At 39.7% G+C, this 16,062-nt stretch overlaps 1 protein-coding gene across 2 annotated transcripts in view; it reads right to left on the bottom strand.

Annotated features, from left to right (window-relative positions):
• LOC110462618 (HIV Tat-specific factor 1-like) overlaps window positions 1–2,233 on the bottom strand; it is a 29,232-nt gene extending 26,999 nt beyond the window's left edge. For both annotated transcript variants that reach the window (XR_002464303.1, XM_021516654.1), the window contains exons 1-4: window positions 2,133–2,233; window positions 1,209–1,372; window positions 646–1,075; window positions 77–285 (exon numbers count right to left, since the gene is read on the bottom strand). Coding sequence is in view for 1 of the 2 variants with exons in the window: in XM_021516654.1 (XP_021372329.1) it covers window positions 77–285; window positions 646–1,075; window positions 1,209–1,343 (774 nt within the window). In the remaining variant the exon portion in view is untranslated. The remainder of the gene's footprint in view (window positions 1–76; window positions 286–645; window positions 1,076–1,208; window positions 1,373–2,132) is intronic.
• Window positions 2,234–16,062: the final 13,829 nt, after the last annotated feature.

Raw genomic sequence — 16,062 nt, 5'->3', positions numbered from 1 at the left:
CTTGTAGACCTTACCTTTATAAAACAGCATCGTCCATCCCCTTTAGGATTCCCTTCGCTATCCTTGTAGACCTTACCTTTATAAAACAGCATCGTCCATCCCCTTTAGGATTCCCTTCGCTATCCTTGTAGAGTTTGAGCTTGAGTCCACGGTTAACAGGGTCTGCCATAATGAGGCCGTACTTGCCCATCAGTTCCCGGTACTCCTCATCAGTGATATCCAGAGGCAGGCCTGACACATACACATTGGTGTTCTTTGATTCGTCAACATCAAACCAGGAGGGAGCTGCAGATACCAGGCAGAAATTTAAACTTGCACCTCTTATTTCCCATATTAAATAGATTTCTATATGTGTGGTAAAATAAGAATCATTGACATTATGAATATCAAAACAAATAAGTTACTTACATTAAAACATATTACGCATTTATTAATTAGAAAATAGATCTGATGAAATAACAAATATTGATTTCTCAAAATGGTTAAATATAGATGCAAGCTACACATTATTTTATTCTGATAAATTGTCCATACCTTGTCCTTTAATTTTTCAGATGACTTTTTGAAACAATCTCAATAAAAATACTAAATACCAAGTCTTAACACCAAGCTGTATACACATTAATACAACACATTTGTAATTACGTTCTTCTGGCTTTTTTGGTTCTGCTGTCTTTTTTCGTTTCTTCCCCTTCTTGTTCTTCTGATTTTCATCTGCTGCCTTTTCCTCTGTGTTTTCCTTTTTGTAATAATCATATCCACAATACTCCACAGCTGCCTCATGTCCATAGTAGTATGCGTAGTTATCAAAATATTTCTTCCTGTATTCGTCACTGTTTTCATCGACTGAGTTTTCACTATCTTCCTCTCCATTCCCCTTGGCATCCATGCCTCCTGTCGCCTCCTGACCTTGTGCCCATTGTTCACCGTAATATTTCTTACAGTATTGCTCATACCACTCTTTGTACTCAAGGCTATTGGTATCTGCTGGGGCAGCTGGGAAATCGGAGGATGCAGAGTCTGCTTCTGCAATACCATAGCCCATTTGATATCGGGCTATAAAATCATCATCAATCTATAACAAAAAGCATTAAAGTGCAACAAATTAATAATCCTATCAATCAAGCCCAATAGTTTTCTTTTCATGTATTAGAAGCAATTGTTTTTCTATTTCTGGGAAAAGGATATACTGCAAATATATGAAATACCTTTGGAAACCAGGCCTTTTTTCCATCATCCCATTCATATTCTGTTCCATCCTCATCAACCTTGGTCTTGATCTTTTTCTGTTCTTCCTCTATCTTTTCCTGCACCAGCTGTGCCTCAAAATCTGGTTCATCCATTGGGAAGGCAGGGAGTGAGAGAGTTAACCCTTGAAATAGTAAATGAAAATATTTAGTACTGCAAAGTGCTTCCTATCCATTGATCAGTGTCACAACCTTATACTATTTCCTTTGACCTGTGCTTGATATGGTAATAGTAGGTGCCTTACTTTACTTTGAATTCATAAGCCCTCCATAATTGGTCCCTCTCCATAATTACTGATTTTTTTTCAGACACATTGTCATTAATGTCTTCTGCCAAGTTCTTGTGGTCTTTAAAATGTACTAACTAAAATGTTGAATTGAATTTCTCTGGTCCGAAACCAACTGCAAACAAAAAAGTGTCGCTGACACAGACACACTCTAATAGTGTTGGCCTACTAAAAACGTGCATAGGCTAATTATCTAGCTTTGCGTTCGCGTTTAGAAATTAACTCCTATGTAATTATCTTAAATAACAAGAATAGAAAATATGAATTATCTCCCTTTTAGTGTAAATAATAGGAGTCTGGTGTCTCCATATGTACGCATATTCATATTCAATTCAAGACTGTTTATGTCTAATGTGATTTGTTTTGTCAGCATTCAGGGAAAAAATACTTTTTGTCAGTGTATTAATTCTTCATTTCAAATATAAGGTGATCATCAGTTCGTCACAACCTAGGCCTAACGTAAGATGCACGTTTCACCGAAACCATTTATTTTTGTTCCATGAATATAGAATACCTCCCCCATAACAACAACAATGTTAGTTATTCGTCTGATACGTAACATGTACTTAACTAATATATACAAATACGCATGCATTACCTTTCTTTTATATATATATAGAAAACGCAAAAATTAAACCGTAAACAATGTGGTTTGATTTTCCTCAATATTGGCGGCCATTTTAGCCTAACTGTCGTATAGTAGTCGTAATGTATGTCGTCCATATTAAAATCAAAAGAAAATAAATATGGCTTTCATGAACGGTGAAAGCTAGTAATTTCAGTTTTCTTGTGATATTTTGCACTGATTAAACTAAGTAAATTGTCTATTTTTCATATTTATTAGCCTAATTCACGACAACCTGGCCAAAGGGAAATAACTCCTACTTATTGTACTTTATGTTTGCAGACTACAATGTAAATCTTTCCGTGTGCACAAGCTTAAAGGATCACGATTCACATTTCATTATACTTCAGTTACATGTGCTATCTCGGGATGCTTTCGTTTTTAATATAGAGTTTTACTGGAAATAGTATTTATTTAACTATCAAAAAGTCTCCGTGTTTCGAGTTTACCGTTTTTATCGGATCAAATTAAGAGCAGATGTACAGTAGTGATAACAATATCAAAAATAACAAAAAAAGGATCAGTTAGTGAGCGTTTCATATTTGTGGACATGTTTTCTCGACAGAAGGACCTGATTAGTGGGGATGGTATTCATGTTCCTTAAAAGTGGGACGCATACATATTCTCATGGCTCAATCCAGGGGCTTCATTATCAATTGACCGGGAGGTACGTTTACTGAGCACATTGTTCCGACTTGCTGATGTCTGAGGCAGAATCAGCATCTTCTCATTTTATGTGTCCTCTTTTTCAGCAATGAGTGTCTAAAAATTATAGAGCGCTGTGCATTGTGAGAACGTTTAGCGTAGATCTATAGGAAACTAATGGTAATATTTGTCAGAAAAGTGAACTTTCTACAACAACTAACGTATAGCGTGTAATTAAGTCAGACATAAGCTGCACTGGAGTGGAAAATCATCAAGTCGACAAACTGTTTGACAGTATTTATATACAGATTATTGGGTTATTGAAAACGACGATGTTCACGTGTACTTTTGGGATGGAAAATACTAGTGACGAAAATACGAAGATGGATGACAAGGAAGCTTCATTAAATTTAATGTCGGATTGAGAAAGCTGTGTAAACAAATAGGCTAACGATGGATACATCAATCTATCAATATTAGAAAAGCCACGCTACACAATTAAAACAAGAGTATCAGTGGAACTGATGTATGCTCGTCGAAAACAACTTTATTGGAGGCTTTTCCTGTAAACTTGTGAATTTTTGCATGACACATATTGGTAAAATTATGTTGAAATGGGGAGTTTTGAGGAAGAAAACAATTACAAGTCAGGCAGACATCTTGAAAGAAAAGCTGTATGATTCTGATAATAACATATAGCAGATGTAAATTTAAATGAATTTTTGGAACATTATAATGTAATTAAATTTAGTAAAAATTATTCTGAAAAGTTGGATGGCCTAATCTCATTGGAAGAAGCTGGCAAAACGTTAAGACGTATGAAAAATGATAAAAGTCCAGGCATAGATGTCTTTACGGTTGAATTTTATAAGTGTTTTTGGAAATAATTTTTTTTTGGAAAAAAATGGGGAGTTTTGAGGAAGAAAAATCATGTTTTAACACACACACACATGTATATGTGTCTGATATTTTAGCAAGGGGCAATAACTCTATTATAAAGGGGCAGTTGATCCTGAATACAGTACAGTGCACATTACCTTAGTGTGACTGATGTACACACCAAGATTAATGATCCTAGCTTAACTACAGGCAAAGATATGTTCCGGACACGGAAAGGACGGACGGACGAAAACACGGACGGACAAAGCGGCAACTATAAATATTTTCGGTGAGCATACAAATAGAACCGGAATAAATTTAAGCTATAAAAAAAAATAAAAAAATACTACTCAATCAAAAAATGGAACTTGAGTAAATGTCATCAGAAAAAAAGGTAACTTTACAGAGGAGGGCAAACCCTAATAATATAAACAAGAAATCTACGGAAGGTGATGTGTCGCCTGCCCCCACTGGCGGCAATGTTGATTCATAAATTGGAATCAAAATCAGACTTAAGAGGGTAATTGATATCATATAACAACGTATATAGAAAGTTTCATGAAAACCAAAAGCATTCATTAGAGTGATTCCTACAACTTACCTTTGTTCCACAGGCGACACAATACAGGAACCTGTGCATATGCAGGACCGACATTTGGTCCAAACCTCTGAAGCATAAAAAAAAGAAACGAGAAAGACATACAGTAGTTGTAAGTAAGGCTATACACACTGGTTACTCTGACTATTACTTTTATATAGCAGCATTACAGAATACTGTTCTACCCGACAGAAAATCTGCCAACCAAACATTATATCAGTATATAAACACAACACAAGTAACGTAATACATATTACCAGTCTCACAGCACAGAGGTTACGGATCTCTTCAGATTCAAATTAGACAAACACACGTCAATTGTAGGGAAAACATACTATAGAAAAGAAGAAAATCAGTACCAGAATCAACATTACAAAAGTGTAAGACTTCTTAAGGTAGCATTCGAATCAGGGACGTGAATACCAGAGGGAAGTGTCCTCGGGACCTGTCATATGTCAATAACTTACCAGAATGTATGGATGCTTTATCGTTCCTCTTTTCGGATGGTACCAACATATATAACAGGGACAACAATACCAACTGTATAAATTACGACACAGTCACTGAGGTCCCATCCAAACTAGTGCAAAGTAGATCAATAATCTCAATAAAAATAAGTTCACATGAATGCAAAGATACACCAAAGGAAATAGTCAAAGTTGTTTTAAATGCATAGTCAAGGACGAATTCTAGGGGAAATGACGACAAACTTCCATTACGGGCATATAAACACAGTCTTCAGTAGAGCCGTGGTCCCAACCCGCCGTACTTGCAAGTGCGTGCTGTCTACTTGCAAAAACGTGGGCAAAATGTGGGGATCCGTACGTGGTAAGTACCGCCTCAGTACGGATTTGGGAGCACGCAGGCACGCCGTAGCACTTTTAGTGCATGAGGAACTTTCGCTGCATTCGGGATGCGGTCGGGCTACGGATTCACCCCAGTACGGGTGACACGCGTGCCTTCTACAGCCAATGGTTAAAATTTTCCCACGGTCACTTGCTCTACGTGATAAGTGCGTGGTCTGTGCTTACCAGGCACTTCCCCAGTTCTACTGTCCAATGAGCACGCAGAACGCAGAATGAGTGCGCTGCCACTTGAAGCTGCTCTTGCAGCATCAGAACCCGGAGTCTGCGGTGGAATGGGCAACATATTGAGGCAGCAGCAGCTGGGACTTCTGGAGAACCTCGGAAGGTCGTTCTATATATCCCTGCTCTTGCCACTCCCTCCCCACGTTTTCAGAAAACGTGGCGGCCGTAGCCTCCCCAAAAATAGAAAACTTACACATGCATTGACTTTTAAACTTCTTTATAAAGCTTTAGCAATTAGCCACACCCGGAGTACGAACAAAATGTGTGAAATCCCCATACACAAAAACAAAAACAAAAACTGGAAAACTGGCGAATGGACTACGAAGAACGACCCAGCAAATTCAAGGAATGAATATCATACGACGATAGAATAAAATCAATAAAATTATCAACACTAATTTACTACCGTACAGAAGACTGAAGAGACGGGAAAAAATATCTGATAGCTTAACCATATTCGGAATAACCACAGTTTGCTAAATCTGTCATAGTTCATGCTTGACAAAAAGAGAAATAGGTTTGTTTGAAAACAAACAAACACTGCCAAATTTCCTGAGAGACGAAATAGTCGTTTGTTATACTTCTGTATTACTATTCCTCCGAAAACCAATTAATGATAAGGATGTGTACCTACCTTGTTTATATTGGTTCTGAAATTTCAGTTATCGCTGGCTCTAGTTGCTCTACCGAGCTATTACAAAGATTCTTTATACCATACTAAGTGCCATTAAAACAAGGTTACAATCGGATTGTGATTAAGAGGTGGTATTAATGGAATGTGGATTTTCAAGAAAAATGATTTTGCAGCATATTTTGTGAAAAGCACAACAAAAACTAGAATGAAATATACCAATGATGAAATCATGAGAATGATAGATCTTGTATTGTTGACAATATATCTTTGTTAGGTTCAAAGGTAGGATTTTCCTGCCGTCTGTTTACTTCCCCATGTGAACAAACTATGCCCCTCTTCTGAACGACTTGCTTTTGTTTTCATACGAGGCTGAATTCATTGATGAGAATATTAGGGCTGGTAACAAAACCCTCACTAAGACCTTCATTTTCGCAGTCACCTATATCGACAATGAGCTGACCACATCGATCGTATATACACCTTCCTGAGCTTTAAATCAAGGACACTATCAATCTCTACTTCGGCCGCTTTATTCGATCTTCCACCATCACCGACAGGGACGGCTTACAATTTCGTGTTCAAGAGTTTTCTTCAAATATTATATGACTTCCATGATTGATGTCGACTGCCGACAGACACACGTATTACACAGGGGTTCTATAGATGTCGAATGCCGACAGACACACTTACTACACAGGGGTTCTATAGATGTCCCCTGCCGACAGACACACGTATTACACAGGGGTTCTATAGATGTCGACTGCCGACAGACACGCTTACTACACAGGGGTTCTATAGATGTCGACTGCCGACAGACACACTTACTACACAGGGGTTCTATAGATGTCGACTGCCTATGGACACACTTACTACACAGGGGTTTTATAGATGTCGACTGCCTACGGACACACTTACTACCCAGGGGTTCTATATATGTCGACTGCCGACAGACACCCTTACTACACAGGGGTTCTATAAGTGTCGACTGCCTATGGACACACTTAGTACACAGGGGTTTTATAGATGTCGACTTCCGTCAGACACACTTACTACACAGGAGTTCTATAGATGTCGGCTGCCGACAGGCACACTTACTACACAGGGGTTCTATAAGTGTCGACTGCCTATGGACACACTTAGTACACAGGGGTTTTATAGATGTCGTCTGCCTACGGACACACTTACTCCACAGGGGTTCTACATATGTCGACTGCCGACAGACACACTTCCTACACAGGGGTTCTATAGATGACGACTGCCGACACACACACTTACTACACAGGGTTTCTATAGATGGCGACTGCCGACACACACACTTACTACACAGGGTTTCTATAGATGGCGACTGCCGACACACACACTTACTACACAGGGTTTCTATAGATAGATGTCGACTGCCTATGGACACACTTACTACGCAGGGGTTTTATAGATGTCGACTGCCGACAGACACCCTTACTACACAGGGGTTCTATATATGTCGTCTGCCGACAGACACACTTACTTCACAGGGTTTCTATAGATGTCGACTGCCCACTACATATGTCGACTGCCGACAGCCACGCTTACTACACAGGGGTTCTGTAGATGTGGACTGCCTACGGACACACTTACTACCCAGGGGTTCTATAGATGTCGATTGCCGACAGACACACTTACTACACCGGGGTTCTATAGATGTCGACTACCTACAGACACACTTACTACACAGGGGATCTATAGATGTCGACTGCCTATGGACACACTTAGTACACAGGGGTTTTATAGATGTCGACTTCCGTCAGACACACTTACTACACAGGAGTTCTATAGATGACGACTGCCTACGGACACACTTACTCCACAGGGGTTCTACATATGTCGACTGCCGACAGCCACGCTTACTACACAGGGGTTCTGTAGATGTGGACTGCCTACGGACACACTTATTACAGAGGGGTTCTATAGATGTCGACTCCCGACAGACACAATTACTACACAGGGGTTCTATAGATGTGGACTGCCTCCGGACACACTTACTACACAGGAGTTCTATAGATGACGACTGCCGACAGACACACTTATTACACAGGGGTTCTATAGATGACGACTGCCTACGGACACACTTATTACAGAGGGGTTCTATAGATGTCGACCGCCTACGGACACACTTACTTCACAGGGGTTCTATAGATGTCTACTGCCGACAGACACGCTTACTACACAGGGATTCTATAGATGTCGACTGCCGTCAGACACACTTACTACACAGGGTTTCTATAGATAGATGTCGACTGCCTATGGACACACTTAGTACACAGGGGTTTTATAGATGTCGACTTCCGTCAGACACACTTACTACACAGGGGTTATATAGATGTCGACTGCCGACACACACACTTACTACACAGGGTTTCTATAGATGTCGACTGCCTATGGACACACTTAGTACACAGGGGTTTTATAGATGTCGTCTGCCTACGGACACACTTACTCCACAGGGGTTCTACATATGTCGACTGCCGACAGCCACACTTACTACACAGGGGTTTTATAGTTGTCGACTGCCTACGGACACACTTATTACAGAGGGGTTCTATAGATGTCGACCGCCTACGGACACACTTACTACCCAGGGGTTCTATATATGTCGACTGACGACAGACACACTTACTACACAGGAGTTCTATAGATATCGACTGCCGACAGACACACTTCCTACACAGGGGTTCTATAGATGTAGACTGCCGACAGACACACTTACCACACAGGGGTTCTATAGATGTGGACTGCCTACGGACACACTTACTCCACAGGGGTTCTACATATGTCGACTGCCGACAGCCACACATACTATACAGGGGTTCTATAGATGTCGACCGCCTACGGACACACTTACTTCACAGGGGTTCTATAGATGTCTACTGCCGACAGACACGCTTACTACACAGGGATTCTATAGATGTCGACTGCCGTCAGACACACTTACTACACAGGGTTTCTATAGATGGCGACTGCCGACACACACACTTACTACACAGGGTTTCTATAGATAGATGTCGACTGCCTATGGACACACTTACTACACAGGGGTTTTATAGATTTCGACTGCCTACGGACACACTTACTCCACAGGGGTTCTACATATGTCGACTGCCGACAGACCCACTTACTACACAGGGGTTCTATAAGTGTCGACTGCCTATGGACACACTTACTACAGAGGGGTTCTATAGATGTCGACTTCCTACAGACACACTTACTACACAGGGGGTCTATATATGTCGACTGGCGACAGACACACTTACTACACAGGGGCTCTATAGATGTCGACTGCCTACGGACAGACTTACTACACAGGGGTTCTACATATGTCGACTGCCGACAGCCACGCTTACTACACAGGGGTTCTGTAGATGTGGACTGCCTACGGACACACTTACTCCACAGGGGTTCTACATATGTCGACTGCCGACAGCCACGCTTACTACACAGGGGTTTTATAGTTGTCGACTGCCTACGGACACACTTATTACAGAGGGGTTCTATAGATGTCGACTGTCGACAGACACACTTACTACACCGGGGTTCTATAGATGTCGACTCCCGACAGACACACGTATTACACAGGGGTTCTAAAGATGTCGACTGCCGACACACACACTTACTACACAGGGTTTCTATAGATAGATGTCGACTGCCTATGGACACACTTACTACACAGGGGTTATATAGATGTCGACTGCCGACAGACCCACTTACTACACAGGGGTTCTACATATGTCGACTGCCGACAGACACACTTACTACACAGGGGTTCTATATATGCAAGTTGATGAAGAATATGGACAAGGTTGATGGTCGTCAACATGATCTCATTGGAATAAAATCTGTTTCTTTCATTTATAGGTCGATAATTTGTATAATGTTCATTATTGGTCCTGTTGTTATATTGTCACAACATAGATCTCGCTAGGAATCCTTTTCTTGTCCCTTTTAAAGAGTCTCCATGTACATTTTTTCTTTGTTCATATTTCCTCCTAGTTCTATTGGTGTTTAGTTCGAATCACGGTTTTTTAACACTTCGGTTTCCATTTTTTTTATATTACCAGCGTTTTCTATTTATAAATAACAATAGCAAGCACATCATACAATCTGACAAACGCGAAAATGTCTTGCCTATTCAAAAATAAATTGTATAACTCGATGCAGAAAGCCGAAGAAAGCAAAACATCTACAAAAACTCTTTTTTTTTTTTGTGGTTTTAAAAATGAATTGCTTGGAAGCTTTGAAAATAAATCTTTTTCATATTCATGAGGAAGATATCCTCAGAAGAGGAGAGACTTCATGGTGAAATTCTTAATGCCGGGAAATCTGTATAGAGCGTAGCTTTTGTTGATCTCTGATATTTACTGATTCAGAATACCGCTTTCAGAATGCGATGAGATAAACTTTATTTAAAGTCAACAAGTCGAGGAATAACAATAAAACACAAGCTCTAATGAGATGAACGATATAACAATAGGGGAGACCGGGCAAGTTCGGCCACTTTCTTTTGTTTTTTTATTAAAGTCCGTTCAAGGAAGTATGGCAGCACGTCCGTTTTTGAACATTATTTAACTTTTCCTGTCGGAAGATCGGATGGCCGAACGAGCCCCGCCAATGGGGTAAGTTTGGACAAGCATTCGGGTAAGTTCGGCCCCCATTGGAATCAGCTTAGTTATGACGTCATAAAGCATGCAACATCAGATTTTACCCCCAATTTTACGACGTTTTATGTGTTAACTACAAGGGCAGACCTTGCCACGGTATTATTGGCCGATACTGTTCAAGCCCAAATTGATATTTCAATAAATTCTTATCGTACAGCAATATGGTAGTGAGTGATTGGCTTGAACTTTATGTATTATCATTTGAAGCTGTCAGTGTGTTACATGTTTGACTGTAAAAAATAGTAGCAATTCCGTTTCAAAAAGTTCGCATAACTAGAAGCAAGATCATGATTTACTTTCTACCCTCTCAAAAGTAATTTTCTCCTGGTAAGTAATTTTATATTAGAGTTTTCCTCGCCATTTTGTCGTTCAATGCCCAGCCAGCTAAACTGCTAAGGTCCTAAATATTCTCGGGCTAAGATTATGTCACATCCCAACCTCGGCTTACGCCTCGGTTTGGATATTGTTACAGAATCTTAACCCTCGACTGAGATAACCCGATCTCGCTCAGTTACCGGTAATATATTTTATTAGTGTTTGCTTCAAGGATACACTTCCTGTTTCCCCACTGGACGTCTACTTCCGGACGAAAAAAAATAAAGGCAAGGTGTAGCAAGGGGAAGCAACTCTGTTTACGCACGCATATGTTACCATAAAGAGCTTCGCTCGGCCGCCTTAGGCGCCCGCGAGCTACGCTCTTATTATACAAAACTCCGATTAAAGCGTTACGCCTCTCATGTGTTGCTGATGTTGATGGTAAACCACCGGGTGTCACCTATTTATGACTTCCACTTTCCTCATTCGACAGAAGCTTTCTGGCGATAATTCTTCTTTTTGTTTAGCACGTCGGATAATAGAAAATGAGACTCTCCGAAAACCAACTTGATTAAAAACATTTTCGGTTAGTGCATGCAAATAGCAAAGATATGGTGTATGTATAATAAATAACCCAATGGGACAATGGAAACTGGAAATCTGTGGAGGTTGTCGTAAATATGACATTTTTTATAAATGTCGGACGAGCTTAAACCATCCATAAGCTCAGATAACGTTTCATGAAGTCTCCGCTAGTCTCCGCTGTAGCCAGTTGAATTCAAAGAGGACAAACTAGATGGTAAGTACCAAGGATTTTTAAGCCGGATACAAATACTAATGTTTAGTTCGTCATACCAATATCTCAATATTTAAGCCTCTTTAATTTTTGTGACTTATTGTTGTGATTATGAAGAGATAATACATGTATTGTGAAAACGTTAGTGTGCACTGTCTTTTGACGAATGTCGATTGAGTTTTTGTTGTGTACACTTTTCTTACGTTCCATCAATCTTATCAAAGATATATGAATGAATTTGTACATATATGTACATGTATACACAACACAATGGTGACCTTAATACAATGTTTTGGGCTGTTCAAACCTGCTTAACCAGTAAGTATCTTACTAGCTAAAGGCATAGTAAAAGGTAACTTTAAGTGGGAAGTACCCAGGTGTATACATAATCCTTGTCACACGTTGGCATAGTATTGTTAGCTTAATACATTGCACATTTCACATCCACATCGATACACGCACGTTTAGTATACAGAAACTACTTTTACATTTCAGTATGGAACATTTTATTATGATATAACGCAGTCGTTGGTATGGAAGTAGAGAAGACGAGGATGTGTACCTGTGATGTTGTACCTGTGATGTTGTACCCGGTGTGTATACACGGTGTCAGATGTCCTGGGAAGAGTTGGGTATATAGCTGGAGATACAACAGTTGATACGTAAGTATGTACATAGTCCCGAAGACAAAGACACCACCGAAGCAAACCCGTGGTCGGTGAACCCTAACTGTGCGAGGTGATAAGAATTGTGTGCTGCTTTACTTGACGGGCTCTCTAAACAATCTAGTTATGAAGTAGCACGCCTCTAAAACAGAACACACCTTTATATAAGTACACCTGTACGACAGGTAGACATAAACTTGTCAATTTCCAGTGTATGTACCTACCTGTAATCTAGCTATTTTACTGAACTCGTGTAGTAAGAGAGAGTTTGATATCACTACTGGGACATCATCAGGCTTAAAGGTAGCCGTTCAACATTACTGGTATCTGACTGTTTAGAGAAACATTTCGTCAGCGTGTCAGTGTAAAGGATTCTCTAAAGAACTGCATGCCTGAACAACAGGGATTCATACTACTCAATGTGATTCGCCTCTTATATTAGTTAAGGCTGTTTTTATGTGAGAAGGAGTTCGATTGATCTGGCTAACGCAATCATCTTAACATGTGATACGTGTGACGTCGCTAAATTGATGCCTGTATTTAACTTTACATCTGCTGTGTGTACATGATTCGGCAACTATGACATAGCACATATTTCTTATAAAACATATTCAACAACATTCGTTTCTATCGAACAGTTGTACTGTTCATGAACCAGGAATTAATATCAACAAAAACGAACTGGTTTCTCGGGTATCTTGAAAGGCATTTCTGTTAGTGCCATAATACTCCATGTAACCATGGCTTCATCAATGCTTCCATCTTCAGTGCATAATCAGTTCTTCCGGAACCAAATGTTAGAGAAACCGGAAGTGATTTCGGAATTTTTACCAAATATTGTTATTAATGCAATTTGTCCAACGTACGATGGGAACGCAATCTGCGGAAGTAAGTTCGGTAACAAACTCATGGTATACGGTCCAAATGGTGATATGTTGAGGTTTATTGGCTCCAGAGTCCTTGAGACCATCTCTGGAATTGCTATGTCGCCTCTGGATCATTGTTTGTGGCTGTGTGTGAATGAGGACTGCGGTGTGGTGAAGGTGGACCACGAGGGTGATGTGGCCATACAGTTCCACACCGACCAGAACCCGTGGTGTTTGTGTGTTACTAGGGATCACAAAATCATCGTGGGATTTGTGGACTCCATTGCTTCGTATTCATTAGAAGGAAAGAAGGGAAAGGAAGTATTCAAAGACAAGTTCGGTAAAAAGATTGTAAGTCAACCACAGCGTATAACTGAGTGTCCCGTTTCTCAGAACATTGCTGTGCTGGACAAAGGCTGGAGTCTTCTATCCAAGGATAAACCTTGCATTATCGTGTTTGACCGTAACTTACATTTGAAGTTCCGGTATAACGGGACACTGGTTGCGCCTGGTACGAAAGCGAGTTCATCGCCATCTTTTCAACCTCGTGACGTCATATACGACATGGATGGCCAACTTCTGGTGGCGAATAAGAACAAGAATTCTATTGATGTGGTCAATGAGAAGGGTCAACACCTCCGGACATTAATGACAGATGAGTGGAAACCTGTGTCGCTTGGTTTACAGTTGGACAATACTCTGTGGGCTGTGTTTAAGAACAGTAGTAAATGTCGGATTAAACTACTTAGGTATACCGAACCGGTGTAGGACATGTCTGTACGACACACTGCTTACACGCATAATCACGGGGACGTTCGATGTATTTATTAAATCCATGTATAGACTTATCTGTCAAGATACAAATATTTAACAATATGTACGTATAAAATATATAATAAGTTAATAAAATGTTCAGTTATTATTTTTATTAATTTATTTGTATTTATAGAATTTTAATTAAGTTCCTAAAATGAATTTGGTTCATGACACTAGTTGTAAACAAAGAGATGGACATAATTATACATTTATATAAATCTTAACCCATTTGACACATATAGTAGTTTATTTTACCTAACTTGTACGTCATTATTAAGAGCTAGTATAGCAGTTTATACCATAACGCGAGTAAACATAAGGTAAAAGTTCACTTAGTAATTTTAGAAGATTATAATTTATTCAGTAATTATGTTTCATCGTTTTCACAGCCAATATAACATCTATATGGTACACATATGTTCCTAAATGCCTTGTGAATTTATCATATGATCTATCTAGTGCTGCTGAATGTTTATACTTTCTTTGTTTAAATCCTCTTTCACGTGTATGACATTAGTGACACTACTGAGAGCATTTCTCCGCGTTGTTCAGGCCGCAAACAATGGCGATATCTTGTTCTGTAATCGATCCAAGCACTGAAACGTTGCCGTGACATCAAACACAGCAAAGACAATACTAGTGCATTTGCTTCATAAAACGACCTTGGTAAGTCAATGGTTGTTAAGTTGTTTTGTTTTAAGTGAATTTGCAATATCTATTGAAGAAACCGTACGTAATTTAGACAGAGCTCCCATTCTACTATGACATATATAATACATAACAAGTAGTAGCCGTCTATCAAGGAATCTTGGATTCGATCAATGTCGGGGATGTGTTCACACAGAAACTTTAACATGCATTAATATACACACTTCTTGACAGCGTAACCCTATCTGTACATAGAGTACTGACAGTAACTCTATCTGTACATAGACTACTGACAGTAACCCTATCTGTACACAGAGTACTGACAGTAATTCTATCTGTACATAGAGAACTGACAGTAACCCTATCTGTACATAGAGTACTAACAGTAACCCTATCCGTACAGAGTACTGACAGTAACCCTATCTCCACATAGAGTACTGACAGTATCCCTATCTGTACATAGAGTACTGAAAGTACCCCTATCTGTACATAGAGTACTGACAGCGTAACCCTATCTGTACATAGAGTACTGATAGTAACCCTATCTGTACATAGAGTACTGATAGTAACACTATCTGTACATAGAGTACTGACAGCGTAACCCTATCTGTACATAGAGTACTAACAGTAACCCTATCTGTACATAGAGTACTTATAGTAACCCTATCTGTACATAGAGTACTGACATTAACCCTATCTCTACATAGAGTACTGACATTAACTCTATCTGTACATAGAGTACTGACAGCGTAACCCTATCTGTACATAGAGTACTAACAGTAACCCTATCCGTACAGAGTACTGACAGTAACCCTATCTCTACATAGAGAACTGACAGTAACGCTATCTGTACATAGAGTTCTGACAGTAACCCTATCGGTACATAGAGTACTGACAGTAGCCCTATCTGTACATAGAGTACTGACATTAACCATATCTCTACATAGAGTACTGACAGTAACCCTCTCTGTACATAGAGTACTGACAGTAACCCTATCTGTACATAGAGTACTGACAGTAACCCTATCGGTACATAGAGTACTGACAGTAACCCTATCTCTACATAGAGAACTGACAGTAACTCTATCTGTACATAGAGTTCTGACAGTAACCCTATCCGTACATAGAGGACTGACAGTAACTCTATCTGTACATAGAGTACTGACAGTAAACCTATCTCTACATAGAGTACTGACATTAACTCTATCTGTACATAGAGTACTGACAGTAAACCTATCTCTACATAGAGTACTGACAGTAAC

Source organism: Mizuhopecten yessoensis, unplaced genomic scaffold, assembly GCF_002113885.1.
Source record: "Mizuhopecten yessoensis strain PY_sf001 unplaced genomic scaffold, ASM211388v2 scaffold10813, whole genome shotgun sequence".
Classification (NCBI taxonomy): domain Eukaryota; kingdom Metazoa; phylum Mollusca; class Bivalvia; order Pectinida; family Pectinidae; genus Mizuhopecten; species Mizuhopecten yessoensis.
This window is presented reverse-complemented; position numbering and strand designations above follow the sequence as displayed.